The sequence below is a fragment of the Zingiber officinale genome, chromosome 8B (genome assembly GCF_018446385.1).
Source record: "Zingiber officinale cultivar Zhangliang chromosome 8B, Zo_v1.1, whole genome shotgun sequence".
Taxonomy (NCBI): Eukaryota; Viridiplantae; Streptophyta; class Magnoliopsida; order Zingiberales; family Zingiberaceae; genus Zingiber; species Zingiber officinale.
Window position 1 is genome coordinate 17,681,568 of NC_056001.1, and position 26,433 is coordinate 17,708,000.

Here is a 26,433-nt window from a genome sequence, read left to right on the forward strand (position 1 = left end):
AGTGATAGTTTTCGGATCTAGTTCAGATCGTCACGACAACCAGTGCTCGGTTGTGCTCGTGATCTTATCGTTTTATCCTGGGAAACAGACGCCCTCCTAATTCTCTGAGCACCGCGGAGGGGCCGAATCTGTTTTAAGGAGACAGCGCTCTGCTGGACTCGGCATCCACTCTAAATTTGTGTTGCAGCTCTCGACATCCTGTCAGTAACTCTCAGCAGCAATGTGGCGCCGCACGACAACTCACGGTGTCCGCGACTCATCTACTCGGCGCGTCGCTCGACTCGCTAGAGTCGACAGTTTGAGATTATTTGCTCAAACCTACTTGATTGTAAGTTCTTGTGACTCTGGTACGCACTCAGAAGGGTGAAAAAGAACTTCTGAGACGATCACACAGATTGTAACGGGTTTACCCCCAACAGATATCTTCATATTTTTAACTATTTAAAGTAGTCATTATTTATTCATTTATTTTATAATTTTACAAATTAAAGTACGAGTTAAATAAATTTAGATTATAAATAAATGGATAAACTAAAATATAAAAATTAACTATTTATACTGCTAATATATATAGTTTAATATATATGTTATAACCGTATAAATATGGATTATATTTAAATTTTTATATAATTTAAACAGTTTGTATTTCGAAAAACATATAAATAAATTTTTAATGGTCAAAATTAGACCACCAGTAAACTCAAAAAGATCTACAATGTTTATTCATGTTTTTACTCAGCCACTTCATCCAGAAAATTAATATTTATTCGTCTAGAATTAAATTAAAGTTAATTAAACACTAAAACTACAACAAAAATTAAGACCTGATCCATATAATAGATTTTCAAGGAATCGGAAAAGTAGATCCGTTCATGCAACGTTCTCTAATTATCCCAACAATGGAAAAGAAATCCTCGCTTCCAACAGTCACTAAACTTGTCGTATCTACGGAAGATACAATAATCATTGCCGTATTTAGGATCGAGAAAAGGTCTAAATTTTGTCATCATCATTCCTTCTTCCGATTCTACGGGCCCCACGTGTTGTCAAGGTGCTGAGAAATGATGGGCCGGATCTTTTAGATTTTTCTTACCCGATTCGAGCTACCTCTCTCGTACCCGCTTATGTTCGACTCGTAAACAAAGATAGGAAATCGTGTAAACAATGAGGAGATTGGTAACTCTGTTTGTCGTTTAAAACCGGAGAAATAGCCTCGAAAATGCACCCGGCAATATTACCTCAACGAAAAACAAATTCTCACAGTGGGCCCACATTTTAGACCAATCGCACGCGTACTTCCACGTAGTGCATGTCAGAATCTGATCGCCTACGGGGAAATCTACGCCCGATCTCAGCTAGATTCGCTGGATCGGACGGCTAAGGTTTCACCATCAGCGCGATGTCGAGGAGGGAGGTGTGCTGTACGCGTCTCTGCCGTCGGAGGGGCATCGAACGGTTAGGATTGCCCAGTAATAATTTCTCGTCCAACCCCTTTCTCCTTTTTTTTCCCATCCTGTTCTCCTCTGTTCTCTTTGCGCCGCCTTGCTTTCCCTAGCAGTCCAATCCCATCCAATCCCTCTTTAATTTCTAAGAACTACTCTCTCTTTTATATATATATTTTTTTTCCTTTTACGCTTCTGCGATTCCTTCGTTCTACCGCGACGATCAGGAAACGGAATAGCTCTGATCTTTGTTTTTTCCTGGTTTGTGTTCTGAATCAGCTCTCCGATTCTAATTTCCAATTCGATACGATGACTATTTCGATCAATTTCGTATCTTGATAAGAAAAAAGTGCGATTGCTTCTGTTTAAGATCGTGCGGATGAGGCGATTTTCATAAGGTGGGAATTTTGTGTTGGATTTTACGATTATTGCTTATTTTGAGGGGTTCTATCCACTTTTATTTTTGTGTGTGTGTGTGTATGGTTAACGATCCAGTGCTTGGTGTGGGATTCGTGGAGCTGAGATTTTGGAGATGGCGACGCGGAGTCCCGTGAAGATGGCGCCTGTAGCCCCTTCGAGTGGGAGCTTGGACGATGATTACGAGAGGGACATCGAAGCTTTACGGTGGGAGCAGCAGCAGAATAGAAACTTGTTCGACCTTGATCCGGATGAGCTCAATATTTGCCGGAGCGGCAGTGCACCCCCTTCCATCAATGAATCAGTAAACGCTCTCAGGAGCCTTTATGGGCCTTCTGGCCTTACCGAGCCACCTGGCTTCCACCGTCGTGATGCTCCGACTAGGCCCTCGGACGAGGAGATGAGGTCGCATCCAGCCTACTTATCTTACTACTATTCCTATGCCAAATCAAATCCGAGGATGCCGCCCCCGGTGATATCAAAGGAGGATTGGCGAGCAAGACAAAGACTTCATACAGGGGCATCCTTATTTGGGGGAATTGGCGATAATCGAAGTAGAAAAGAACTTGCAGAGGCCGAAGTAAGTGGCAGCTCCCTCTTTTCATCGCAGCCAAGCTTCACAAAGCACGATGGGCAAGTGGAGATGCTGAGGCCCAATGGATTACTGCAGCAAAATAATCACTCCGCTAGGGAGTCAGGAGAGTGGCTCGATCTGAATACTGATGGTCTTATAGGGTTGCCAGATGTTGGACTCGGTGCAAGAAGGAAAAGTTTTGCGGATGTATTGCAGGTAACTAAACTTCACTGAACCCTGTTAATTTCATCTTTCTGTAAATTTGGTCTGCGGGGCATATGCAGCAAGAGCATGTTGTAGAACTACGTTTTTTTTGGATGCCTAAAGTCATCCATAGTAATGCTTTGATGATTTTCTTAGGAATTTGTATTGCTTAGACTATTCTCAGTTATATTCCTAATATGATAATTGCCATGGATTTGAGAAGCCCTTGAAGAAGCTTTTTTACATGATAACAAAACACACAGTAATGGAATGACTTAGCTTTCCGTATGTTCAATAGTGCAAGTATTATAGTTTGCCGCATGCTCTAGTTGAGGCAATTTTGTAGCATGGCATTCAAGCTTTGTTGCAATTATTCAAGATACATGACCATTCTACAAGTTTTGTTGGTGCTGTGTCTCCAGCTAGACCTCATGAACCATATACAGATAATGATTACGTAAAGAAATGAGCATAAGATTGAGGAGGAAATATAAGAGACCCAAGACAATGTTCTATTATGAGTTGTACTTTGCAAAAGAAAAATGAGCAAAAAAGAGGTTTTAATAAAAGCCAAAGGTCGTAATGTGCACATTATAAAATTTCATAGAGAATCTTTAGAAAAGTACCTGTGCTGTTGGAAACTTGAATTCAAAATTTAACTTGTGCGGTCAAAAGAAAATAGAGTTATAATGGTCATAATACAATTAGTTGATAAATACAAATTTAAATCTTTCAAGTTTCAAATATTTTTGTGGAACAAAGAATTGCAAGATTCAAAGTAAAATACATTTTTGTTTTTTTGCAATTTTTTTGAATATGGATAAAGTTTCTGCAGAATATGAAAATAAGTCATAGAAAATAATATGTTAATGAAGAACTCTGAAATTGTAGTATTGAAGGCTCAACTTGTAGAAGCGACGCATGTGAGTTCAATCATGAATTAAATATATGATAGTATCTAATGTGTTCTAGTGATTGAACCTCAAATCTTATGTATTGGGATCAGATAGTCATACGTAGATAGATGAGTCCTCAAGGATATTTTTGTGCGTCCACCTTGCCTTTTTACTTAATAAATGCTAAGCTTCGATAAGTGCAGTAATAAAGCACAAATAACTTTATAGATACAGTTGATTGAAATTTCAAATTAGTGATCTACCTGATTGGCTTGGCATATTTTTTTTTTTACACTATGGATTAGTATCTTCAATTGTTTAGGTTTGGTTGTTATTGGATGCAAACTAGTTATTGAATTAAGGTTTCCCATATTGTTCAAGACAAACGATACATGCCCTGAATAGGTGAGCAAGATGAAGTTCCTTTTTATAGTGCATAAAGTTAGGTATAATGCTTTCTTTCTATAGAAGATGCTTAATTATCTCAAGTTTAAAAGTTATTAAAATGGGCATTAGTCTGCTTCCTTAGATATATCTTCAAATAGTTCACCTAGCCATCAAGCTTCTCTAACAGCTTATGGTCTAGTACTATTTGTTTTTATGCGTCTAGAAACAAGCAAAAAAAAAAAAAAATGAAATTGTATTTTCCTAAAAAAATACAACAATAACTACCAAGTCTTATCCCACTAAGTGGAGTCGGCTATATGGATTCTTTTACGTCATTGAACTCTATCTCCTATATCATCATCTATATTTAAATAAATTTTATTTTGTTTTATTGTTGTTCCTCTTTCTCGTTTGATATGCATGTTTGTTATAGTTTCACATCACCTAACTGGCTAATGCTCTCATTTTTTATTTTATCTATTCTCGTATGCCCACACATCCATCTTAACATCCTCGTCTCTGCAACTCTCATCTTTTAGTCATGTGCTTGAGTCATAGCCCATCATTCAACTCCATATAACATAATAGGTTTAACTACAGTTTTATAGAATTTTTCTTTAAATTTTAGAGGTACTTTACGATCACATAAAATACCCGGCGTTCTCCATTTCAATCATCCTTCTTGAATTCTATGTAAGACATCTGTCTCAATCCCTCCATTATTTTGCAAAAATAATCCTATATATTTAAAGCTCTCGGTTCCAGGCAACTCGTCATCTCCTATCTTAACAATTGTCTCATTATGCTTAATATTGCAAAACTTAAATTTCATATATTCTGTCTTTCTTTTACTAAGTCTAAAGTCTTTTCCTTCTAGTGTTTTCCGCCAAGATTTTAGTTTAGCATTTACTCCTTCATGTGTTTCATCTACCAAAACAATGTCATCTGCAAACAACATGCACCACGGTACTATGTCTTAAATGTGTGCAATGAGTTCGTCCATATTAATGTAAAAAGATAGAGACTTAGAGTTGATCCTTGATGTAACCCTATTTTTATTAGAAATACTTCAATTACTCCACCTAAAGTTTTTACTCTAGCCATTACATTCTCATATATATTCTTAATTAGTTGAATATATGTTACATTAACACTTCTCTTTTCTGAAATTCTCCATATAATTTCTCTTGGGATTCTATCATTAGTTTTTTCTAAGTCAATGAATACATGTGTAGATCTGGTTTTTGCTTCCGATATTTTTCAATTGATTACCTAAGAAGATGTATAGTTTCTATTGTTGACCTTCCAGGCATGAATCCAAATTGATTTTCGGAACTAGAATACTTATCCTTCATTGATCAGATATTTTTTTCATTTTAATATTATGTTAAATAATTTTGTAAGTCATTCAATACCTTGTCTCCCTAGGTATTTTCATAGCTCTATTGGAATATCATCTGGTCTAACGACTTTTCCATTGTGCATCTCATTTAAAGCCTATTCTACTTCTGAAGTTTGAATTCTACAATAAAAATTTAAATTTCTATTCTCATTTGACTTACTTAAATTACCTAAATTAAGTTGGTCACCTAAACATTTATTAAAAAGTTAATGAAAGTACCTCTTCTACTGTTTTTTTATTTGTCCATCGTTTACTAGTACCCTATTACATTCATCTTTAATATATTTTATTTGGATAAGATTCCTCGTCTTCCTTTCTCTCACTTTAGCTATTTTATAAATGTCTCTTTCCCCTTCTTTTGTATCCAATTTTTGATATAATCGTTCAAAAGTTTCATTCTTTGTTTCATTCACTACTCTCTTAGATTCTTTCTGGGCTAATGTATATTTTTTTAAGTTTTCCTCATTCTTACAAATATATAATTTTTTATAAGCTATTCGTTTTTTTTCACTTTCTCTTGTATTTTCTCATTCCACCATCAAGATTTCTTACTTGGTGGTGCATGTCCCTTTGACTCACCGAGTACACTCCTAGCTACTATTTTCAACTTTGATATTATCTATTCGATACTATTAATCTATGTTGGATAATTAAGCTCTCTCTACATGAATGATCTTGTAATATTTACAATATATATATATATAAAACTAAATTCTGTTTTTTAACAAAAAAATGATTGATTGAAATGTCATTTTCTAGTATTAGAAATTAAAAAATCAGGATTCAACATAATTTCACATTTCAAGATATCCAACTCACAAACGATGTTAATAAGTTCACCTGTTATTGGAAATGGAACCCAATTTCTGAGTACTTTACATTTTGATACAAAGGATATTCACAGGTGAATATTTTAATACATACCATGCTATTAATAATGTCTTGCCACAATATGGAGTGGCCAAAACTAGTCCACACCTATTATCCATGCCAAGTATTTTATTTCATGCATTGTAAGTCTACTATGAACAAAAGTTGTGTTATATTCTAAGTGTTCATAACATCAAAATATTTAATTTGGGGAGATGTTTAGAGATTTTGATGAAATTTTAAATAGTTTAGAACAGTACTTATCTAGTCTTATCAATGCCATTATGACTATATTGATCTGACAATTTTTGACTTGAAAGATATATAGTTTATCTGAGTAATTCATTATTCTGTACTCTGAATCTTCAGAAAAACAATCCGATAATAAGATTCTTTAAACACTTAGTTGAATCTACCAAATTATCAATGCCATTGTAACTATATTGATCTGACAATTTTTGACTTGAAAGATATATAGTTTATCTGAGTAATTCATTAGTTTGTAATCTGAATCTTCAGAAAAGCAATCCAATAATAGCATTCTTAAATACTTAGTTGAATCTACCAAAATTCTACATGAAGTCTCCTGGCTATCAGCTGTCTTAAGAGGGGAAAGTAACCTCTGTCACCATTTCCATACTAGAAAGGATTTGTGTATATGAAGTGTCCAAGTCACACTATGTTCATTTTCACTATGAAGGCTTTTACTACTAAATCTATATTAAAAATAAATTTCATTTGGAAACTTTTGCTTATCAAAGTGCCAAACTTCTAAATTGTTTCACAGGGCCCCGTTTGGTAATTTTTATGGATTTTCTCAATTCAGCTATCTGTAGCTAATGAATCTCCATTTTGCCATTGGATTTCCCAATCAAATTCTTTGTAACACCATAATTATCAGAAGCACCTAACATTCCATTGCTATCTGTACTAAATTGATTTCATGAACATTTCATTGTATTTCAGAAGCACGTAACATTAGTCCTGATAACAATTTATTTCCACCAATAATGCCCATTTCTTCGAGTCCAAAATAGGATTTAAAATAATGAGTTTTTGTCAATAATTTTGTTAAAGAATAATAGCAAAAATATAAACACCATAAGATACATCTGCAGCTAAAGAAGATGGAGAAAAAAGAAAAAGTGTTCCTCATCTTTTCGAACTTTACATTCCTTTGACATTCTTAATTTCCAAATCACATCAGCATTGCATGACATACCAAACCATGTGTTTTATGGAGGTACCCTTTATTGAGTCACAATTGAAAAGTAAGATACAATTTTAACAGATGAAATAGATGCATGGAAGTCATTAAAGAAGTTAAATAATTGTGAAATTGTTCACAGGTTCAAGCATGAACCTCCGTGGGACACTGTTCATATGAAAAGGAGCAGAAAGGCCTTTGTCTCTTGGCTAATTTTGCTAGTGCATGCATTATCCAATGAATTTTGTAATTAGCCCTTTTGATCCCATGTTGTGGAATGTTATGCTAAGCTTTCTGGTGAGAAATTTCTTTAATGACCAAGAATTTGGTTTTTTGATTTGGAAGGGAAATTGTTACTGTTATTTGTCTATCTAGGCCTTTGTAGGCGCATTGCTCCTATGAGTTCAGCCATGCATTTGACTGCAAGGTAAGTCATGAAGTTTTATGATGCATCATGGATGCATTACTTAGGCTATTGATGCAGGGTAACTTAGTTAATCAGCAGTATGATTTTTGTTGCACCAATTATTCGCTAGCAGGTGTCTAAAGTGCCACTTTGCATTTTTTTTTTTTCTTTCCAAGGTTCAGGATCCATAATCAGATACAGATGCTTGTTATTTCATCTTTTGCAATTCAATGTGCATTCCGTTCTGATTTTTCTTCCTTGTAGAATTTCCATTTCACCTATGTTATGGATGTATACCAGGAATTTATTTCTTTTGTCCTTATTACATATGCATCATGCAGTCTATTTTTTTCCCCAGGAAGAACTGGTTCATCCAGCATCTGTTGCCGGACATATTTCATGCCCAGTTAGTCGCAATGCATATGAAGATACTGATTCTGGAAGACTCTCTGATTCCATGCTGGCACATCTTGATGAATCAGAAACATTAAATGGTCTGCAATACAGGGCATCTTCTCCCAGTCTTGTTAGAGTCAGAAGCGTTGGTTCCTCGGTTGAAGCAACAGTGGATCATTCAGTAAGTAGAAATACAAATACGGATCCTTTGTTGATTCAAAGGTTGCCAAGCCCCTCCCTCCCACCTGTGGGAGTGAGAAATGAGGATACTGATATACACAGTGGTATTCGATCAAATCACATGCATGATTTTTCATCTACTATTGGGAATTCTGACGATATTGCTGCAGCTATGTTGAATTTGAACTTGTCTGCACACAACCAAGCAGTTCCTGGTCGCCGGCAATACAAATCGGATCCTGCCACCTTAATAAATCCATTAGATCAATTCATTGGACAAAATGGTACGTCTTATTGATCTCGTACTAATACTGATTTGATTTTGTCAAAGCTAGCATGCAACGATATAGATGTCATTCAACTTATGGTAGATTTCCGACGGCTAAATCCTAGTTCAATAGGATCTGATCGTTAACATTTAATTTTTGATAAGATCTTGATTTGTTGGATTAAAGTCAATAGCATGCTGGAAATCATGGGCTACCAGTGCATAATGATTAGTTTGACATGGGTCCCTCTTATATTTTCCTTTTTTTTGCTATACAAATACTATATTTAATCTATTCTTTACCAACACTAGTCTTTGACATAGTAGTAATAATAATTTTTACAATATCATTATATTTTATTATAAATTTTTTTTATCATTTTTTAAAGTGAAATTAATTAATATACACACATGATTATAAATATCAAGTTGATGAAATAACTATATTATTTAATGTTCATGTATCTTATAATGTTGCTAAATTTTAAAGGAATTAACTCAACTATTATGCTTTGAATTTAATACAGCAATGTAAGGCATAATTTTAAATATTAACTTGTCATTTATAACAAAGGTAGAAAAGGAAATATATAGTAAGGAGAAGATTAAAAATTATATTATACAAGTCATTTTATCAAATTGAAACCGAATTAGAAATTGGTTTCAATTGATATGTTGATTACATTATTCACCCATATGCTGATAAAGTATGGTGAAAAATGATAGGTTCCCATGGGGGTGCACTAGAGGGTGGTAGATTTGCTACAATGGGATATCGGATCAATTCCTAACAGGCGCATGCCCTCGGGGAAAAAATTCTCTCCCATCCCCTATTCACTTGGTCGACTATAAGTTATCCCATGATTTACTTATCTTCACATAACTTAGGGGCGCCTGGGGTGAGCGTAATCACCTTTTGCTACAATACTGAAAAATGATAGTGTCTAAACACAAATGGTGAATTTTTATTGGCATTTTAGAAAAAGAACTTAGGTGAAGATGTGAGGATAAAGTTAATTAAATCATCAGTCAAATGATCAAAATTTTGTAAGTCAGTGGTTTAATATAAAATAAATACTTTAAAGCTCTTCCAAATATTAACTTTTAAATAAATTATTACCTCTTAGATATATAATTATATTTGTGATATTTGCACAAATATAATATAATTAAATCAAAGAAATATTATTCATTCATATAACTGCAGATATATAATCAACGTAACCATTTTATTGATTATTGATATTTACAATGATGGTATGCATAGTGGACATTTATAATTTGGTGAGAAGATTAAATCCCATAATTAAGAGGGAATTAATTAATTAAATGACTTATTTAATTAAAAAGAACTAAATGGATACTAATAATTTGAGAAAGCTTTTACTATATTTGCAAATGACACTTGGCATTTGGTAATTTGCTCACAAATACACAGTTGACTTGAAAATTCACATGCCTTCATATTATTTGCTATTAAAAATGAACCTTATGTTTTGTTGCCAACAATATGAAAGGTCACGTGGTGAACTTTGCTTATATATATTTATATAGATACCAAATGATCTTTATTGAAATATTTCATCCACAAGCTTATTGGTGCATCAAATAGTTTTAATGTTTCCCTGCTTTCTCGTCTTTTGGGTTATCCTAATGCATTAACATTATTGTCATGGTGCAGAAGGACAGCCTACTACAATCCACAACCAGTTGAAATCTGGTTTTCATCGACAAACCATGGAGTCAGTTGGTGGGCACTATTCACTGGAGAATGCAGATCCATTACATGCTGCTGGCTATTTGAGCCCTTCTTTGGGAGGAAAATTTCTTGGTTCATCACATGTGGATTTGCCCAACTACCAAAGTGCATATTTGGGAAATGTTCTTGTGAATCAAAATGGCAGATACAGTGTACCTCACCTTGGCAAGTTTAATAGTTTAGATAATAGTTTATATGGTGATCATGGTTTTGGTATGGGTATGCCATATCCAGCAAATCAAATTTCAACTACTACTCACACTCTCTTGAACTCTGTAAGCCCAATTAGACAAAATGGGCGGTTATGTCGGATGCCATCCACAGCTCGAAGTCAAATGGGAGTTTCCCATGTTTCATGGTTCCCAGAGAACAGTGCAATAGGAGAAGGTTATTCTTCATCTTTGCTATTAGAATTCAAGAACAACAAAACTAGATTATTTGAACTTTCAGATATTGTTGGACATGCTGTGGAGTTCAGGTACTCTTTTAAAGTTATGCATATGTACTTTTGATGAACATAGTGATGATTTGATTACTAACATTTTGTGTGCGTGTGTTTCTAGTAAGGATCAGCTTGGAAGCCGTTTCATTCAACAGAAACTTGAAACTGCTTCAATTGAAGACAAAAACTTGATTTTCCCTGAAATAATCTCTAGCGCTCATGCCTTAATGACTGATGTTTTTGGCAATTATGTCATTCAAAAAGTATGTTTTTCTTTGTTTTCAATAACTGTTAATGAAATGGTTTTCACACTTCTATAATTGCTTATTGCGCTGGCAGTTCTTTGAGCATGGTACAGAAATTCAGAGAAAGCAACTTGCAATTCAGCTGATTGGTTGTGTTTTGCCTCTCAGTCTTCAAATGTATGGTTGTCGAGTAATCCAAAAGGTTTGTCTATACTTTATTCTTGGGTTTAATAATGCTTAAGTATTGGACAGCCAAGTTGAATTTCCTATTTGTTGAATGTTCTCTGTTGCTTATGCTCCAGTGCATCACACGAATATTTCACCTTTCAGAATATGCTTTGTTATTTTGGCATATTTCTGTACAAAAAACTATCAGGAAAGTCGTTAAATGTTAGTTAATCTCGGACATGCCTTAAATAAAACTGTCGAGTTGGCTCATACTTTACCGATAGCTGCTGAAAAGATTGCTAATAATATAGACTTTCTCGATTCAATTAAATTGGCCATTTGGTTCAAGGGAATAAAAGAGTAATTAGACACCAAATAATATGAACTTTGTTGAAGCACCAAATTTGAACAGATGTAGGAATGAATGTGTAAGATTCAATCATAATTGTAGCAAATTATACACAATTAAACATAATCTAAGGGTTTCATCATAATCTGGAAAGTGGAATATGATATTCTGACAATTGAAACAAATCTCCACCAGATTTTACAGGATATCCATATTCACTGTTCATAGAGGTTTAGTCAATGAGTTTAAAATTTTTTCACTATATTTGCAATAAATGTATAACAGATATGGATCAAATAATGTGTGTAACCATATTTCTGATTATAACTTTTGAGAGTGTTGATTGTTAGAATTGTGATACATCAATAATGAACTAAAGGATGCATCTAAACCAGGATCTAGCTATCATCAGTCTTTAAAGCAATATTGAACCGAAACAATAGCTAATGAAGAGTTGACCTGAATTCATTACAAGGCTATTGCTTCTTACTTGTCATCGGAGATCCTGCAAGCGCAGCAGGAGTCTTCCATAGGATTGAACCAGCAAGCCAAAGGTCCTTCTCAATGGGGAAGAAGAAGCAAAAGGAAAAGAGCAAGATTCAACATGCCCTAATTGAACCAATCTCTTCCTTTATATACCCGGCCTAACCTATGAGGACTACCCACCATAAAGTTCATCCCTCATTAATAGCCCATCAATGTTAATGAACTGGGTTATTGGATCTACACATTGAATCCATATCCATTTAATCAAAGCCCCTTTATATGCAATTAAACATTAGATCACTTAATTGGAGTTTAGTTTCCTTGATGGCAATCAGTTGTATGTATGTATGCTAATCAAGTGTAAGCCCACTTATGGAGATTAAGTCCACATGTGGACTTAATTAGATTTAGTCCACCCATGTGGACTTAATCCTACATTGATAGCCATTAGGTTTTGCCAATCTCAACAAGTTACTCTTAATATTATACACCTTACAATAATAAGTCATGTCTCCTTCAAATGAATCATTCACTCTTTTATCCTTTAATAACCAAGGGAAGGTTTGACTTCATAGTATGCTTCCTCTTTTATATGGACCTACAGGTCTACAATAACATAGGAAATTTTGCTTATAATATTTGATGAAAGTGGCAAAAGTTAATTTGATTGATAAACTGTCCTGTATCGTCCTTAATATCCAGATGTATCGTCCTTAATATCCAGAATGCCTTATGCTATTCAATGTGTCGATCATTATGAACCCAGCATATTGGTAGCAAATTATATATACCAGGTAATAGATGTACCTAGTTATATGCCACCGGGCCAGTTGGTAGCCAATTGTATAATCTATAACCGTGAGGAAATACAGTTTGTTGTTTCCTTGTTTGTTCTCATAGCTGTGTCCTTTTGCAGGCTCTAGAAGTAGTTGATGTTGAGCAGAAAGCTCAAATGGTGCTAGAGCTTAATGGTCATATTATGAAATGTGTTCGTGATCAGAATGGAAATCACGTAATCCAGAAATGCATTGAATGTATTCCTCAAGACAAAATTCAATTCATCATAGAAGCATTCTACAGTCATGTTATAGCACTTTCCAGCCATCCGTATGGTTGTCGGGTCATTCAGGTACAAACATTTTAGACTTGGCATTTGGAATTGATTGCCCAAACTGCAACCTAGCATGCCACTTACGATCTTATCTTGATGCTGACAGAGGGTATTAGAACACTGCAATGATCAAGAAGTCCAGAGTATTATGATGGAGGAGATCATGGAAGATGTCTGTAATTTGGCACAAGACCAGTATGGGAATTATGTTATTCAAGTAGGCTATTGTATTTTTTTTCTTCTAGCGTTACTTATTAACTCTTGCACTTTGTCTTGATTATTTCATGTGGGAAGAATGCATGAAAGCATTCTCTGAAGTTCTTTTGTTCCTTTGCTTGTTTTTTCCCTTTGTTATTTCTTGAAGTACTCTCGGGCGTCAGCTAGATGTGGTATTTTGTAATGGTACATTAGTTTATAAATTGACCTTAACCTCTGACCTTATTGATCTATTTGTTGGCAGCATGTTCTGCAATACGGTAAACCAGAAGAGCGATCGGCTATTATCAGCAAGCTTGCTGGACAGATAGTTAAGATGAGCCAGCAAAAATATGCTTCCAATGTCGTTGAGAAGTGTCTGACTTATGGCACCCCCGAGGAACGTCAAATCTTGATAGATGAGATTCTTGGTACCACGGATGAAAATGAACCTCTTCAGGTGGGTACTCAGTCTGCCTTCTAGAAGTTAAACTGCTAAGAATATAATTAACCCTGTTGCAATCTCATCTTTGCAGGCTATGATGAAGGATCAGTTTGGTAATTACGTTGTACAAAAGGTTCTAGAGGCATGCGACGATAAAAATTGTGAACTTATACTTCAACGTATCAAAGTTCACCTGAATGCTCTGAAGAGATATACATACGGCAAGCACATTGTTGCCCGGGTTGAGAAGCTAGTGGCAACAGGAGGTAATTACTTATGTGATAGATTAACCGTTACTTAACCATCCCGATTTATGACCAAACCAATCTTTCTGTTTACAGAAAAACACATTGGAGCATCGTCGTCGTCACAGTATGCTGCTTAGAAGAGATTGCAGCCGTGTGGAATTGATGAAATTCTGTACAGTTAATGATAGTAGCACCACCAGCTTTCTAATTTTTCTTGTTCGGTATCAATAAAAACCAGGTTGAGCTTGAGTGACTTGTTGTGAATAAATTATCGGCTTTGTTTAAATAACAAAGTTTCCATATTTCAACTTGTATATTTGGGTCATGTAGGAGTTCAAAACATGGCGACAGCAATGTTAGCTCTGCCTACTAGGTTTAGAGATGTTTAGACCATCAAATGTAAAAAAGGGCTTTAGAACTCCTGTAATTTTAGTTCAGCAACGGCTGTTGAAACGTTGTCTAAGTTGATTCCTCACTGCTCATCGTGTGTATGTTTTTAATTTTCAAATTGATTTAATTTCAGTGTCTGATCCATTGATGGAATAATACCAGAGGTTCGATTAGCTTGATTTTAATTGAAAAGAAGCTTGTCTATTTTGGCTTTCCTTCAAAAGACTCTCTTGATTGTTACTATCCGTTTCAGCTACTTATTGGTTTTCGGCTTCCTTAATTCCCAAATCATTAGTATTGATCAAATCAATTGAATCGCTTGGACTTGATATGTATCTAACCAATTCAAACTTACTAAATTTCCTAGCCCACTCAAACTGATCAACAAGGCATTAGACAAACACCAACAAGAACGCATCAACGTACAGGAAAAAGTTCCTAATCTTTTGTATTAACATCAAAGGATTACAACTGGATTCTCTTGACAGATTGCTCATACATTCCTCCCATGTCCTATTGTCATTGCCCAACCATGTCTATTTATAATTCATAGGCAGAAGTTGATTTGGTGGTTACAAGTGATTGCATGGTAATTTCATCAATTACTATGTCATACGTCTCAAACTGTCATCCACATCATTTGCTGTCTTGGCACCATGTCAAAGGCTAACATGCACGCTTATGTTTGGCCCATGGTTCTTCTTTATGGGCTTAGGCCGAATAGTCACCTTGCTACATCATCCATCATGCTGTATTGCATGCACCCGCTGCATGCCATGACTCACGTTTTCTGTAAGCCACACTTGACCAAATGCTCAGATTCCACGCGTCCAACCTTTGCATCCGTTCATCATCATCAAGTCGATCTCCCGTTCGACTTATGCTTGGACAGCCCCCGCGTGCTGCCACAAATCCACCCGCTGCTTAGCATGCCTTGCACACATGCCTAATATGCTGGATCCAAGGAACAACGAGCCAATCCTTGCACTTAGCCTTGCCATCAAGTTAAGAGGCTAATAAACTACCCCCACCAGAAGAACTCGACGCCCTCATTGAATGCTTCTGTAAGTATGCTTGAATTTGCTTCTCAAATTGCCAAAGGGTTATGTTTCTTTCTCATGTAGCCTTTGATTTGGGTCCTCCCTTCCAAAGAACCAATAATTCTGTCCTTCTATTCTTCTTGCTCATTCCGAATATTCTATAGTCCAGGATTTCCTCAACACCATCACCGAATTACTTCCTTATAATTGGTGGAGCTCTCTTTGCACTGCTTCTTGATGGATTCATGTCATCTGTATGAAACTTCTTCATGAAACTTATATGAAATATAGGATGTACCTTTAGCCTTTCAGATAAATTCAACCTGTAAGCCACATTCCCAACTTTCTCCAAAACTTCAAAGGGTTCATCATATTTGGCAGTTAGCCCTCGATGAGCATTCTTGCTACTAATTCTCTTTCAGATTTGAGGAGTGAGTTTCAGCAACACTATATCTCCAATAGAGAATTCTAAGGGTTTTCGCTTCTTATCAACATACTTCCTCATTTTTTGGACACTTTCCTTAGACTATCTTGGGCTTCCTCAAGCAATTATTGCTTTTCCCTTGTATATCTATAGGCTGCAAGGCATTTTCCTCTAGACTTTTGCTTGGTTATCTCCGCAAGAGTTATTGGCTGCTCACCCAACACTATCTCAAAGGGACTCTTTTCCGTGGCTGAGAACTTGTGTAAATTGTAGCAGAATTGTGCACTGTCTAGCAACTCCAACCAATTCTTCTGACTTACGGTAACATAATGCCACAAGTACTCCTCGAGTACATGGTTGATCCTTTCAGTCTGTCCATCGATTTGTGGATGATTTGCAGTAGAGAATTTTGGATCAATCTCCATCATATTAAACAAGGACGTCCAGAATCTCCTCGTAAATCGAGTGTCCCTGTCACTCATAATGTTATTATGCAACATTGGAAGGGCAACCCGAAGGAGCCACAATGAATACTACATACTTTAAAAATTTGTCTACCACCACCATAATGGAAGACATGCAATCAACCTTTGGGAAGCCACTAATGAAGTCCATAGAAATTGAAATCCAAAATTTCTCTGGAATAGGCAGCGACTTTCATTTTGTCTTGTCTTATTGGCACACAAAACAAGTTTTGACATAAGCTTCCACAGTGTTGTCCATCTTTGGCCAAATGTAAGAATGAGTCATAAGAGCAAGCATTTGGTTAACACCCAGATGTCTAGCCCATTGTGGGTCATGAGTTTTCTTCAACAACTCTCTTCGCAGACCACCCACTTCATGTACGAAGATTCTCCTCCCTTGTAAATTAAGAGATTGTCCTCGATCCAATACCATCGTATGACCCCATCTCTTACTTGTTGCACCAACTTAACACAAGTTGTGTCACTTGGAGCAACAACCTTGATTCTTTCTAGCATATTCGATTCTACTCTTGAGATAGAGTAGAAAGTGGCAAAAAAAATATTGGTGATCGTATGACCAACTAAAAGGGGTTAAATAGACGCCCCCCTCAAATTGATAACTTCTCCTACAACGTTAGTGCACACATGAAAATATAACTGACTAATGAAAACAATAAGGAAAGATATCAAACCACTAACATGTTTCCTTTAACGTGGTTCGGATGTCCGTAAGGTGGACGATCCATATCCGTCATTGGATTAGCCCCCGGTAAACTCCGGCTACTCAAGCAACTCCTTATGGGTGAAGAAACATCACCACAATACCAACCAAGAACACTTGATACAAAGGAAACCTTGAACACTTAGTGACTACTAATTAGGCTTTAACCAAATCTAATTTCGTCACCTTGGCCAGTCATCCCAAGCTTCATTTTATAGAGCTTGGGAAGAAACAACATTGCTATTTTACCATTACCAGTCAACTGGTCCTTGCACTAGTCGACTGCTACAGTGCACTAGTCGACTGCTACAGTACCGTTAACTTCTACAATATTCATTGACTGCTATAGTGCCCTGTTGACTGCTACAGTAACCCCTAGAATTTTAGTCTGAGTACAATCTCTCATGCACTCATACCCTCAAGACTTACTTGACCCTTTCTTGCAGCTTTGATCTCTTGCCTTCAAGCCTTCTTCCTTTGTCTCTCGTCCCTCGGATGCATTCAAGCCCGCGACTTGTCCCAATTCCATCCTTCGCGTATGCCTCAAAGTGCGCTTCCCTCGACTCTTGCCCTTGCTATCTTGTCCACGTCCCTTAGATGCTCCATCCTTCACCGGACCGGAAGCCATCAAGTCGAGTCATATGTGTATCTTGTAAATCTGCACACTCACATACACATATCAAATACAAGGGTGAACCAAACTTAAACTCTTTGCTCAAACATCAAAACACATGGTCACACCGAACCATCGGGATTGCTCTAACAAAAACTTCCTTCCAACTCAATACATCTGCTACTTGATTATGCCTTCCAGGTTTATGCTCCCAAGTAAAATCATACTCAGCCAAAAAATCTTGCCAACGAGCCTACTTAGGGGATAATTTCTTTTGAGTGGCAAAGAAAGTGTTAGTAACATTATCAGTTCTCACAAGAAATCTTGTTCCCAATAAGTATACTCGGCAAATCTGTAGGCAATGAACAACAATAACCATTTCCTTCTCATGAGCAGAGTATTTTTGTTCAGCCATATTGAGTTTCCTACTTTCAAAGCCGACTGGATGGTCTTCCTGCACCAACATGTCGCCAATAGCTTTATTAGAAGCATCAGTATGTACTTCGAAAGACAACACAAAGTCCGGTAAGTACAACACTGGTTCAGATGCTATAGCCGTCTTCAATTTCTCAAATGCTTCCTTGCATGCATTTGACCATTCCCACCACATATTCTTCTTCAATAAGTCTATCTATGAGGCAACCTTCTTTGAATATCCAATGATGAATTTACGGTAGTAGTTTGTCAAGCCTAAAAATGATCGTAGTTCTGAAACAGTTAAAGGAGATTGTCATTCAACAATGACGAGCACCTTCTTTGGATCCATCCGAACTTGGCAATTGCTGACCATGTGTCCCAAGAACATTACTTCTTGGCTAGAAAACTCGCATTTTTCTTTCTTTACAAAGAGTTGATGCTTCCTTAGCCAATCGGGCACCATCCCCAAATGCTCTTCCAATAACTTGATGTAGATTACAATATCATCCAAATAAACTACAATAAAGTTATCAAGGAAGTCATATATGTTAGGATCCTTCGTACGGCTAGAGAGGGGGGGTGTGAATAGCCGACCCCAATCTTTCTCGTTTCTTCCTACGATTAGGTTAGTGCAGCGGAAATACAACGTAGAAAGAAAACAGGAGAAGAAAGACAAACAATATAACGAGGTTCGGAGATGAACTCCTACTCCTCGGCGTGTCCGTAAGGTGGACGAAGCTTACCAATCCGTCGGTGGATGAGTCCTCGGAAACCCGGCTAATAGATACTCCTTGTGGGTGGAGAAACCTCACCACAATCTTTGCAACAGCAATAGGAGTACAAATAGGAACAAGAAAACAAGGACAGAAATGTAAACAACACTTGCTTGCCTTCTTGAAGTCAGCAGGAACCCTGGTGAAGCAGCAGCTTCTCGGATCCAAGCCTAGCTAGAAAACCAGCAACAGGAAGAAGCTCACGCGAAGCTTTAGCACCCAACGAGCTCAACAAAGCTCAGCAAGAAGAAGCAGAAGCTTCAGGCAGGAGAGAACTTCCAGAAGGAAGAAGGAGTAGCTAAAGGAGAGACCTTCACCGAAGTCCTGTAGCCCTCTTTTATACCTGTGAAGAAGAAGAGCAGAGAACTAGCCGTTGCGTAGCAACGGCTAGAACCTGGACCGATCAGGCTTCAGCCTGATCGGTCTGGGGCTTGCCTGATCGGTCGCGGAGATCGATCAGGCCCTGTGCTGATCGGTCCCCAGACCGATCCCAGCTCTCCCAGCCGTGAGCGCACTCGTCTCCTGATCGGTCGTGGAGACCGATCAGGCATACACCTGATCGGTCCCTGGACCGATCAGGAGCTTCTTTCTTCACTTCTGATCGTCGCCTGATCGGTTCAGGGACCGATCAGGAACTCCACAGTATGCTACCGAGTGGAATCTGATCGGTCACCAGACCGATCAGGAAACACTGAGTTTCACTGGATCGGTCTGCAGACCGATCCAACTCCTAGGTTTAGAGTGCCCTCTCTAACCTAGTTCGGAGAACGAGCTACCGAGCCCTCTCCGACTCCATATGCCAAGCTTCACTCACTTGGACTTCTCAACACCAGATGTCCGATCACCCTTGATCTATCTGGATTTTCCCTTGCCCGGCTTCACTCACCAGGACTTTCCACCTGGCTTCACTCACCAGGATTTCCACACTGCCTAACATCCCAGTTAGGACTTTCTCACTGCCTGGCTTCACTCACCAGGACTTTCCAACTGCCTAATATCCCAGTTAGGACTTTCCCACTGCCTGGCTTCACTCACCAGGACTTTTCCACCTGCCTAACATCCCAGTTAGGTCTTTCCCTCGTGCCAAGCTCCCTGCTTGGACTTTTCCGTGCCAAGTCTCCATACTTGGACTTTTCCAGTGCCAAGTCTCCATACTTGGACTTTTCCCGTGCAAGTCCCCACACTTGGACTTCTCGCGTGCCAAGCTCCCTGCTTGGACTTTTCCAGTGCCAAGTCTCCATACTTGGACTTTTCGCGTGCCAAGCTCCCTGCTTGGACTTTTCCCGAATCAGGTCAACCAGGTCAACCTTGACCTAAGGTTGCACCTACAATCTCCCAAACACCTATTCTTGTCAAACATCAAGAATAGAACTCTCTCACGAGTGTCAAACATCAACATGCAACTCAACTAGGTCAACCTTGACCTAAGGTTGCACCGACAATCTTCCCAAGTCAAACATCAAAATACAACTCGAGTCAAGTCACCTCGAGTCGGGTCAACCAGGTCAACCTTGACCTAAGGTTGCACCAACAATCTCCCCTTTTTTGATGTTTGACAAAACCCATAATCAAGTTAGGTTAACCCGATAACCTAACTTAGGTTTTCCAGTGCCATCTTCTAATGTCCAATGTTCTTTCCTTGAACATTCTCTGGACATTCTCCCCTTAGGTTAACCCGATAACCTAACTCATGCTCCCCTTAGGTTAACCCGATAACCTAACTTGGGTTCTCCAATAACTTAGGTTAACCCGATAACCTAACTTAGGTTTTCCAGTGCCATCTTCCAATGTCCAATGTTCTTTCCTTGAACATTCTCTGGACATTCTCCCCTTAGGTTAACCCGATAACCTAACTCATTCTCCCCTTAGGTTAACCCGATAACCTAACTTGGGTTCTCCAATAATTCTCCCCCTTTTTGACACACATCAAAAAGAATTCCAATGTTCTTCAATAATTCTCCAATGAATACTCTCCCTTTTTTGACACACATCAAAAAGGAAAACAAAAGGAGGGTATCAAGGTCAAGAGTTTCTTCCTAATGAAAGTCCCATACCTTTCATTGAAACTCTTAATTTCCCCCTTGATACTAAACTCAACAATCAACTTAGTGATAATCTCATATCACTAAACCTCAAAAGTCTTAAGGAGTAAAAACTCCCCCTAAAAGTCAACTCCCCCTTGATTAATAGGTAAAACTCTCCCTAAAGGTCAACTCCCCCTTGACCATTGCACCAACAATGTCTTGGAGAGTTTCAAACCTTTAGAAACCCGAAACTCAACTCCCACAGTTGAAATTTCAGACCACAGTCGAAATTCAGCAAGTTCAGCACACTTGATCGGTCACCGGACCGATCAGGACCCCTCTGGATCGGTCCCCCAGACCGATCCAGCCTTCCCTGGATCGGTCCAGTGACCGATCCAGCCTTGGATCAGGCGGTTTCTGATTTCTTCTCTCCCGAAATTCAGAAACTCACAACAAATTCCAGAAAATTCGAAAAATTATGAAATTTTGATGATACATTCCTCATACCATATACTATCAAGGAAAAATAATTTTCTATGAAAATAGTTTCCATTTTTCAATCTTGATACAAAGTTCAAAAACTTTGAAATAGTTCAAAGTTTAACTCAACTTTGTATCACAATGTTCAATGATGAATGCTATCACTAGGATGGCTTCATCAAGGTTTTTCAAATCAATTTCAAAATGATTTAAAACCTTTTGAATTTAGGACCATAATCTTAGGGCTAGATGTACATGACTTGTACACAAGCTTTCCCTATGATCCTTAATTTCTTGAATTAGGGTCATCTAGGTACAAGGACAATGCACCTTGATCCTAACTCATGATCCTAATATCTCACACACATCTAAAGTGTATCAAACACATCCATGGCAATTTTGATGTGAGATATGGGTTTAGGTATCTTAGACTAAGGTCTCATGCATTTTCTAAATACAAATTTGATCTCAATATCAAAATGTGTTTTTCATCCTTAAATCAATTCAATTGATTATTAATGCAAGAGATGATGACATGACATAAAATGGTATCATAAATGACGACATGTGCCAATGTCATGATGTCATGGCATAAAGTTTGAAACTTAAATAAAGCATGACATACAAACTAGCCTAAGCATTATCATGACATTTCAAATGATAATAAGACTAAACATGATGTCATGACATGTGAGGGCAAACAATCATGGCAAGATTTAGCATAAATAAATATACCTAGATTACCTATCTAAGTATCCTTAACCACTTTGCTAACCTAAAATTTAACCCTTGATTGCCCTAAAATGCCAAAATCCTAATTTTGACACTTCTTGAACTCTAGATTAATTCATGCCACTTAAAGATCAAATTTATCCTCAAAACTTGGCATGTTTCATTTTTCCTCGAGAGTTCTCTAGATTTTCCCAAATTGTGCCAATTAAAATCATTCTGTTCCATAATGGCACATTTTACTCTTCCAAGGAGTAAATGATAATTCCATTTCATTTTCAAAAGTTCACAAAACCTTGAAAATGCTCCTTGAGTGTCAATTTCCTCAAAGTTGGGTTAACTATCCTTCTTATTGGAGTTGACACTCTCTAACCCATTATGGGGTAGAGAGGATGCTCCTAGGAACCCAATATCTATGTGAGCTCATTGAGTTCACTAAATATTCACTAGGGATGACTTCCCTAGCAACCCTCCTAATGACCCTCTTAGGCTTTGAAGCCTTGGTCATTTGGGACTCATCAAGATCAACTCTAGGGGTGACTCCCCTTGTGACCTTGGTGATGGTCTTCCTAGCTCTAGGTTTTGTTCCATAATCGAATGGAACACTATGATAAGTGGGCTTGACCACTTGGGACTTAGGTTTGTGACCCAAACTTTTCTTGTCCTTGGACTTGGGTTTTTGACTCTTAAACCCTAGAGATGACTTCTCCATGTTTTTAAGAGCCTTTTCTAAGTTATCAAGTCTTGACCTCAAGACTTGATTTTCCCTCTCTAATACCTCAAGTGTTACTTTGTCATTTTCTCTTGAGATATTCCTAGGCATGTGTCTAGTCTTCTTGGGATTTCTACCTAGGTTTTCCTTAACTTTAGAAGCGTTAATCCTAGGGTTGGTATTTCTAGTGTTATCCTTACCTAGGCTAACATGTTTAGCTCCTAAGCACATGTATTGGTTCCTAAAGTTAACATGCTTATCATTATTAACAATTGCAACAAAACTACTAGCCTGAGTTTTATTAGAATTGCAATAATGAACCTTAGAGATTACCTTAGGGTTTGCCTTAGCCCCCCCTATTGATGTGCTTGATTTCTTGTCCTTGTGAGGTTGCCTCCCCCTCGGACATTGGCTCCTATAGTGTCCCCTTCGCTTGCATTGGAAGCACACCACGTGCTCCTTGCCTTTGCGTGTCACTCCGGCTTCCTTGACCTTAGGCGCCGGTGGAGTCTTCCTAACTCTCTTTGGACATTTGCTCTTGTAATGTCCATACTCCCTACACTCAAAGCATAATATATATAATTTGCTCGAAATTAAAGTGTTTGAGTTACCTAGGTTTGTGGATGGAGATGAGCTTTCTTCTTCATCCCTTCCGGAGGTAGAATCTTCTTCTTGCTCCGATCTTGAACAAGAGGAACTCTCCTCCTCTTCTTCCTTGGATGTTGAGTAGCCCTCAACTCCCAATTCGCTCCCTCCATGATGTGAGCTACTTGGCTCACTAGGCTCCTCTTCATGGCTTGAAGTGGAGCTCTCCTCATGGTACTTGGCCAAGTTATCCCATAATTCCTTGGCATTGTTGTAACCTATCTTACACAAGATGTTAGTAGGCAATGAAAATTCAATTATTCTCGTTACCTCTTCGTTGATTTCGGATTTGTGAATTTGTTCTCTTGTCCACTCCTTCTTCTCAAGTGGTTTTCCTTCCTTGTCCACCGGAGGAATAAAACCTTCTTGTACACAAAACCAATTCATTATGTTAGTCATAAGAAAGTACTTCATCCTTACCTTCCAATACGCGAAGTCATCGCATTCGTAGAATGGTGGAATGGTGACATCTTCTCCGAGTAGATCCATCCTCTAGCTCGTGCTCCCCGGGTGTTAATCCGATGAAGAGCAAACCTCGCTCTGATACCATTTGTTAGGATCCTTCGTACGGCTAGAGAGGGGGGGTGTGAATAGCCGACCCCAATCTTTCTCGTTTCTTCCTACGATTAGGTTAGTGCAGCGGAAATACAACGTAGAAAGAAAACAGGAGAAGAAAGACAAACCATATAACGAGGTTCGGAGATGAACTCCTACTCCTCGGCGTGTCCGTAAGGTGGACGAAGCCTACCAATCCGTCGGTGGATGAGTCCCCGGAAATCCAGCTAATAGATACTCCTTGTGGGTGGAGAAACCTCACCACAATCTTTGCAACAGCAATAGGAGCACAAATTGGAACAAGAAAACAAGGACAGAAATGTAAACAACATTTGCTTGTCTTCTTGAAGTCAACAGGAACCCTGGTGAAGCAGCAGCTTCTCGGATCCAAGCCTAGCTAGAAAACCAGCAACAGGAAGAAGCTCACGCGAAGCTTTAGCACCCAACGAGCTCAACAAAGCTCAAGAAGAAAAGCTTCAGAGAATTCCAAGGAAGAAGGAGTAGCTAAGGAGAGACCTTCACCAAGTCCTGTCCCTTTATACCCGTGAAGAAGAAGAGAGAACTAGCCGTAGCAACGTTAGAACTGACCGATCAGCGACCGATCGGCAGCTGACGGTCGCGGAGATCGATCAGCCTGCTGATCGGTCCCGGACCGATCCAGCTCTCCCACCGTGGCGATGCTCGTCTCGATCGGCCGGAGACCGATCAGCACCTGATCGGTCCCCGGACCGATCAGAGCTCTTTCTTCACTGATCGTCACCGATCGGTTGAGGACCGATCAGAACTCCATGCTGGAATCGATCGGTCACCACCGATCGAAACACTGAGCCGGATCGTGCGACCGATCCAACTCCTAGGTTTAGAGTGCCCTCTCTAACCTAGTTCGAGAACGAGCTACCGAGCCCTCTCCGACTCCATATGCCAAGCTTCACTCACTTGACTTCTCAACACGATGTCCGATCACCCTTGATCTATCTGGATTTTCCTTGCCCGCTTCACTCACGGACTTTCCACCGGCTCACTCACCAGATTTCCACACCGCCTAACATCTCGCTTAGGACTTTCTCCCGCTTCACTCACGGACTTTCCAACGCCTAATATCCCGAGGACTTTCCCCGCCTGGCTTCACTCACCGGGACTTTCACCCCTAACATCCCAGTTAGGTCTTTCCCTCGTGCCAAGCTCCCTACTTGGACTTCTCCGTGCCAAGTCTCCATACTTGGACTTTTCCAGTGCCAAGTCTCCATACTTGGACTTTTCCCGTGCCAAGTCTCCACACTTGGACTTCTCGCGTGCCAAGCTCCCTGCTTGGACTTTTCCAGTGCCAAGTCTCCATACTTGGACTTTTCGCGTGCCAAGCTCCCTGCTTGGACTTTTCCCGAATCAGGTCAACCAGGTCAACCTTGACCTAAGGTTGCACCTACAATCTCCCAAACACCTATTCTTGTCAAACATCAAGAATAGAACTCTCTCACGAGTGTCAAACATCAACATGCAACTCAACTAGGTCAACCTTGACCTAAGGTTGCACCGACAATCTTCCCAAGTCAAACATCAAAATACAACTCGAGTCAAGTCACCTCGAGTCGGGTCAACCAGGTCAACCTTGACATAAGGTTGCACCAACAATATAGCACCTCATTCATTAAATTGCAAAAGGTAGCAGGGGCATTTGTCAAGCTAAAGGGCATGACCAGGAATTCGTAAGAACCATAACGAGTCACACATGTTGTTTTGGGCTCATCTCCTTCTGTAATTTTGACTTGCCAATAACCTGATCTCCAGTCAAGTTTTGTAAACCATGATGCCTTGCTTAATCTATCTAGTAGATCTTGCACCAACGGAATAGGGTACTTATTTTTTCACCGTTACTTTATTCAAGGTCTTATAGTCCACATACATCCTCAAGCCACCATCTTTTTTTTTTAGAACATCACCGGTGCACCAAAAGGAGCTTTGATGGTTGGGCATACCCTACCTTCAACAATTCATTCAATTGTTTACATAATTCAGCAAGTTCTAAAGGAGACATACGATATGGTGAACTTGCAGGAGGGACAGCACCTGGGATCAACTCGATTTTGTGGTCAACATTTCTCCTTGGTGGCAAGTGTTTTGGCAACTTCGAAGGCTTCATGTCTTCAAACTTGGACATAATGTCTTTAACACCAACAAGCAACTCAACATTCTTGTTAAGTTTCATATCGATTAAGGCAGCCAAATAAGTTATCTCGCCTCACTTTAAGTTTTTCTCTAGTGACATTGCAGATATGATATCTGTCTTCTCCTTTTTCTGGCCCTTACCATAAGGATGCACACTAGGGATAAAGCAAAGATTTGACTCCTGCA

At 38.6% G+C, this 26,433-nt stretch overlaps 1 protein-coding gene across 1 annotated transcript; it reads left to right on the forward strand.

Moving 5' to 3' along the window:
* The first annotated feature begins 1,521 nt into the window (after positions 1–1,521).
* On the forward strand, positions 1,522–14,572 carry LOC122017632 (pumilio homolog 2-like). Its single transcript, XM_042575298.1, has 11 exons — positions 1,522–1,840; positions 1,938–2,649; positions 8,164–8,665; positions 10,331–10,886; positions 10,972–11,113; positions 11,190–11,297; positions 13,015–13,227; positions 13,316–13,426; positions 13,670–13,864; positions 13,941–14,115; positions 14,191–14,572. Exons 2-11 carry the CDS (start codon positions 1,975–1,977, stop codon positions 14,232–14,234), a joined length of 2,721 nt encoding a protein of 906 aa, XP_042431232.1. The 5' UTR covers positions 1,522–1,840; positions 1,938–1,974; the 3' UTR covers positions 14,235–14,572.
* Positions 14,573–26,433: the final 11,861 nt, after the last annotated feature.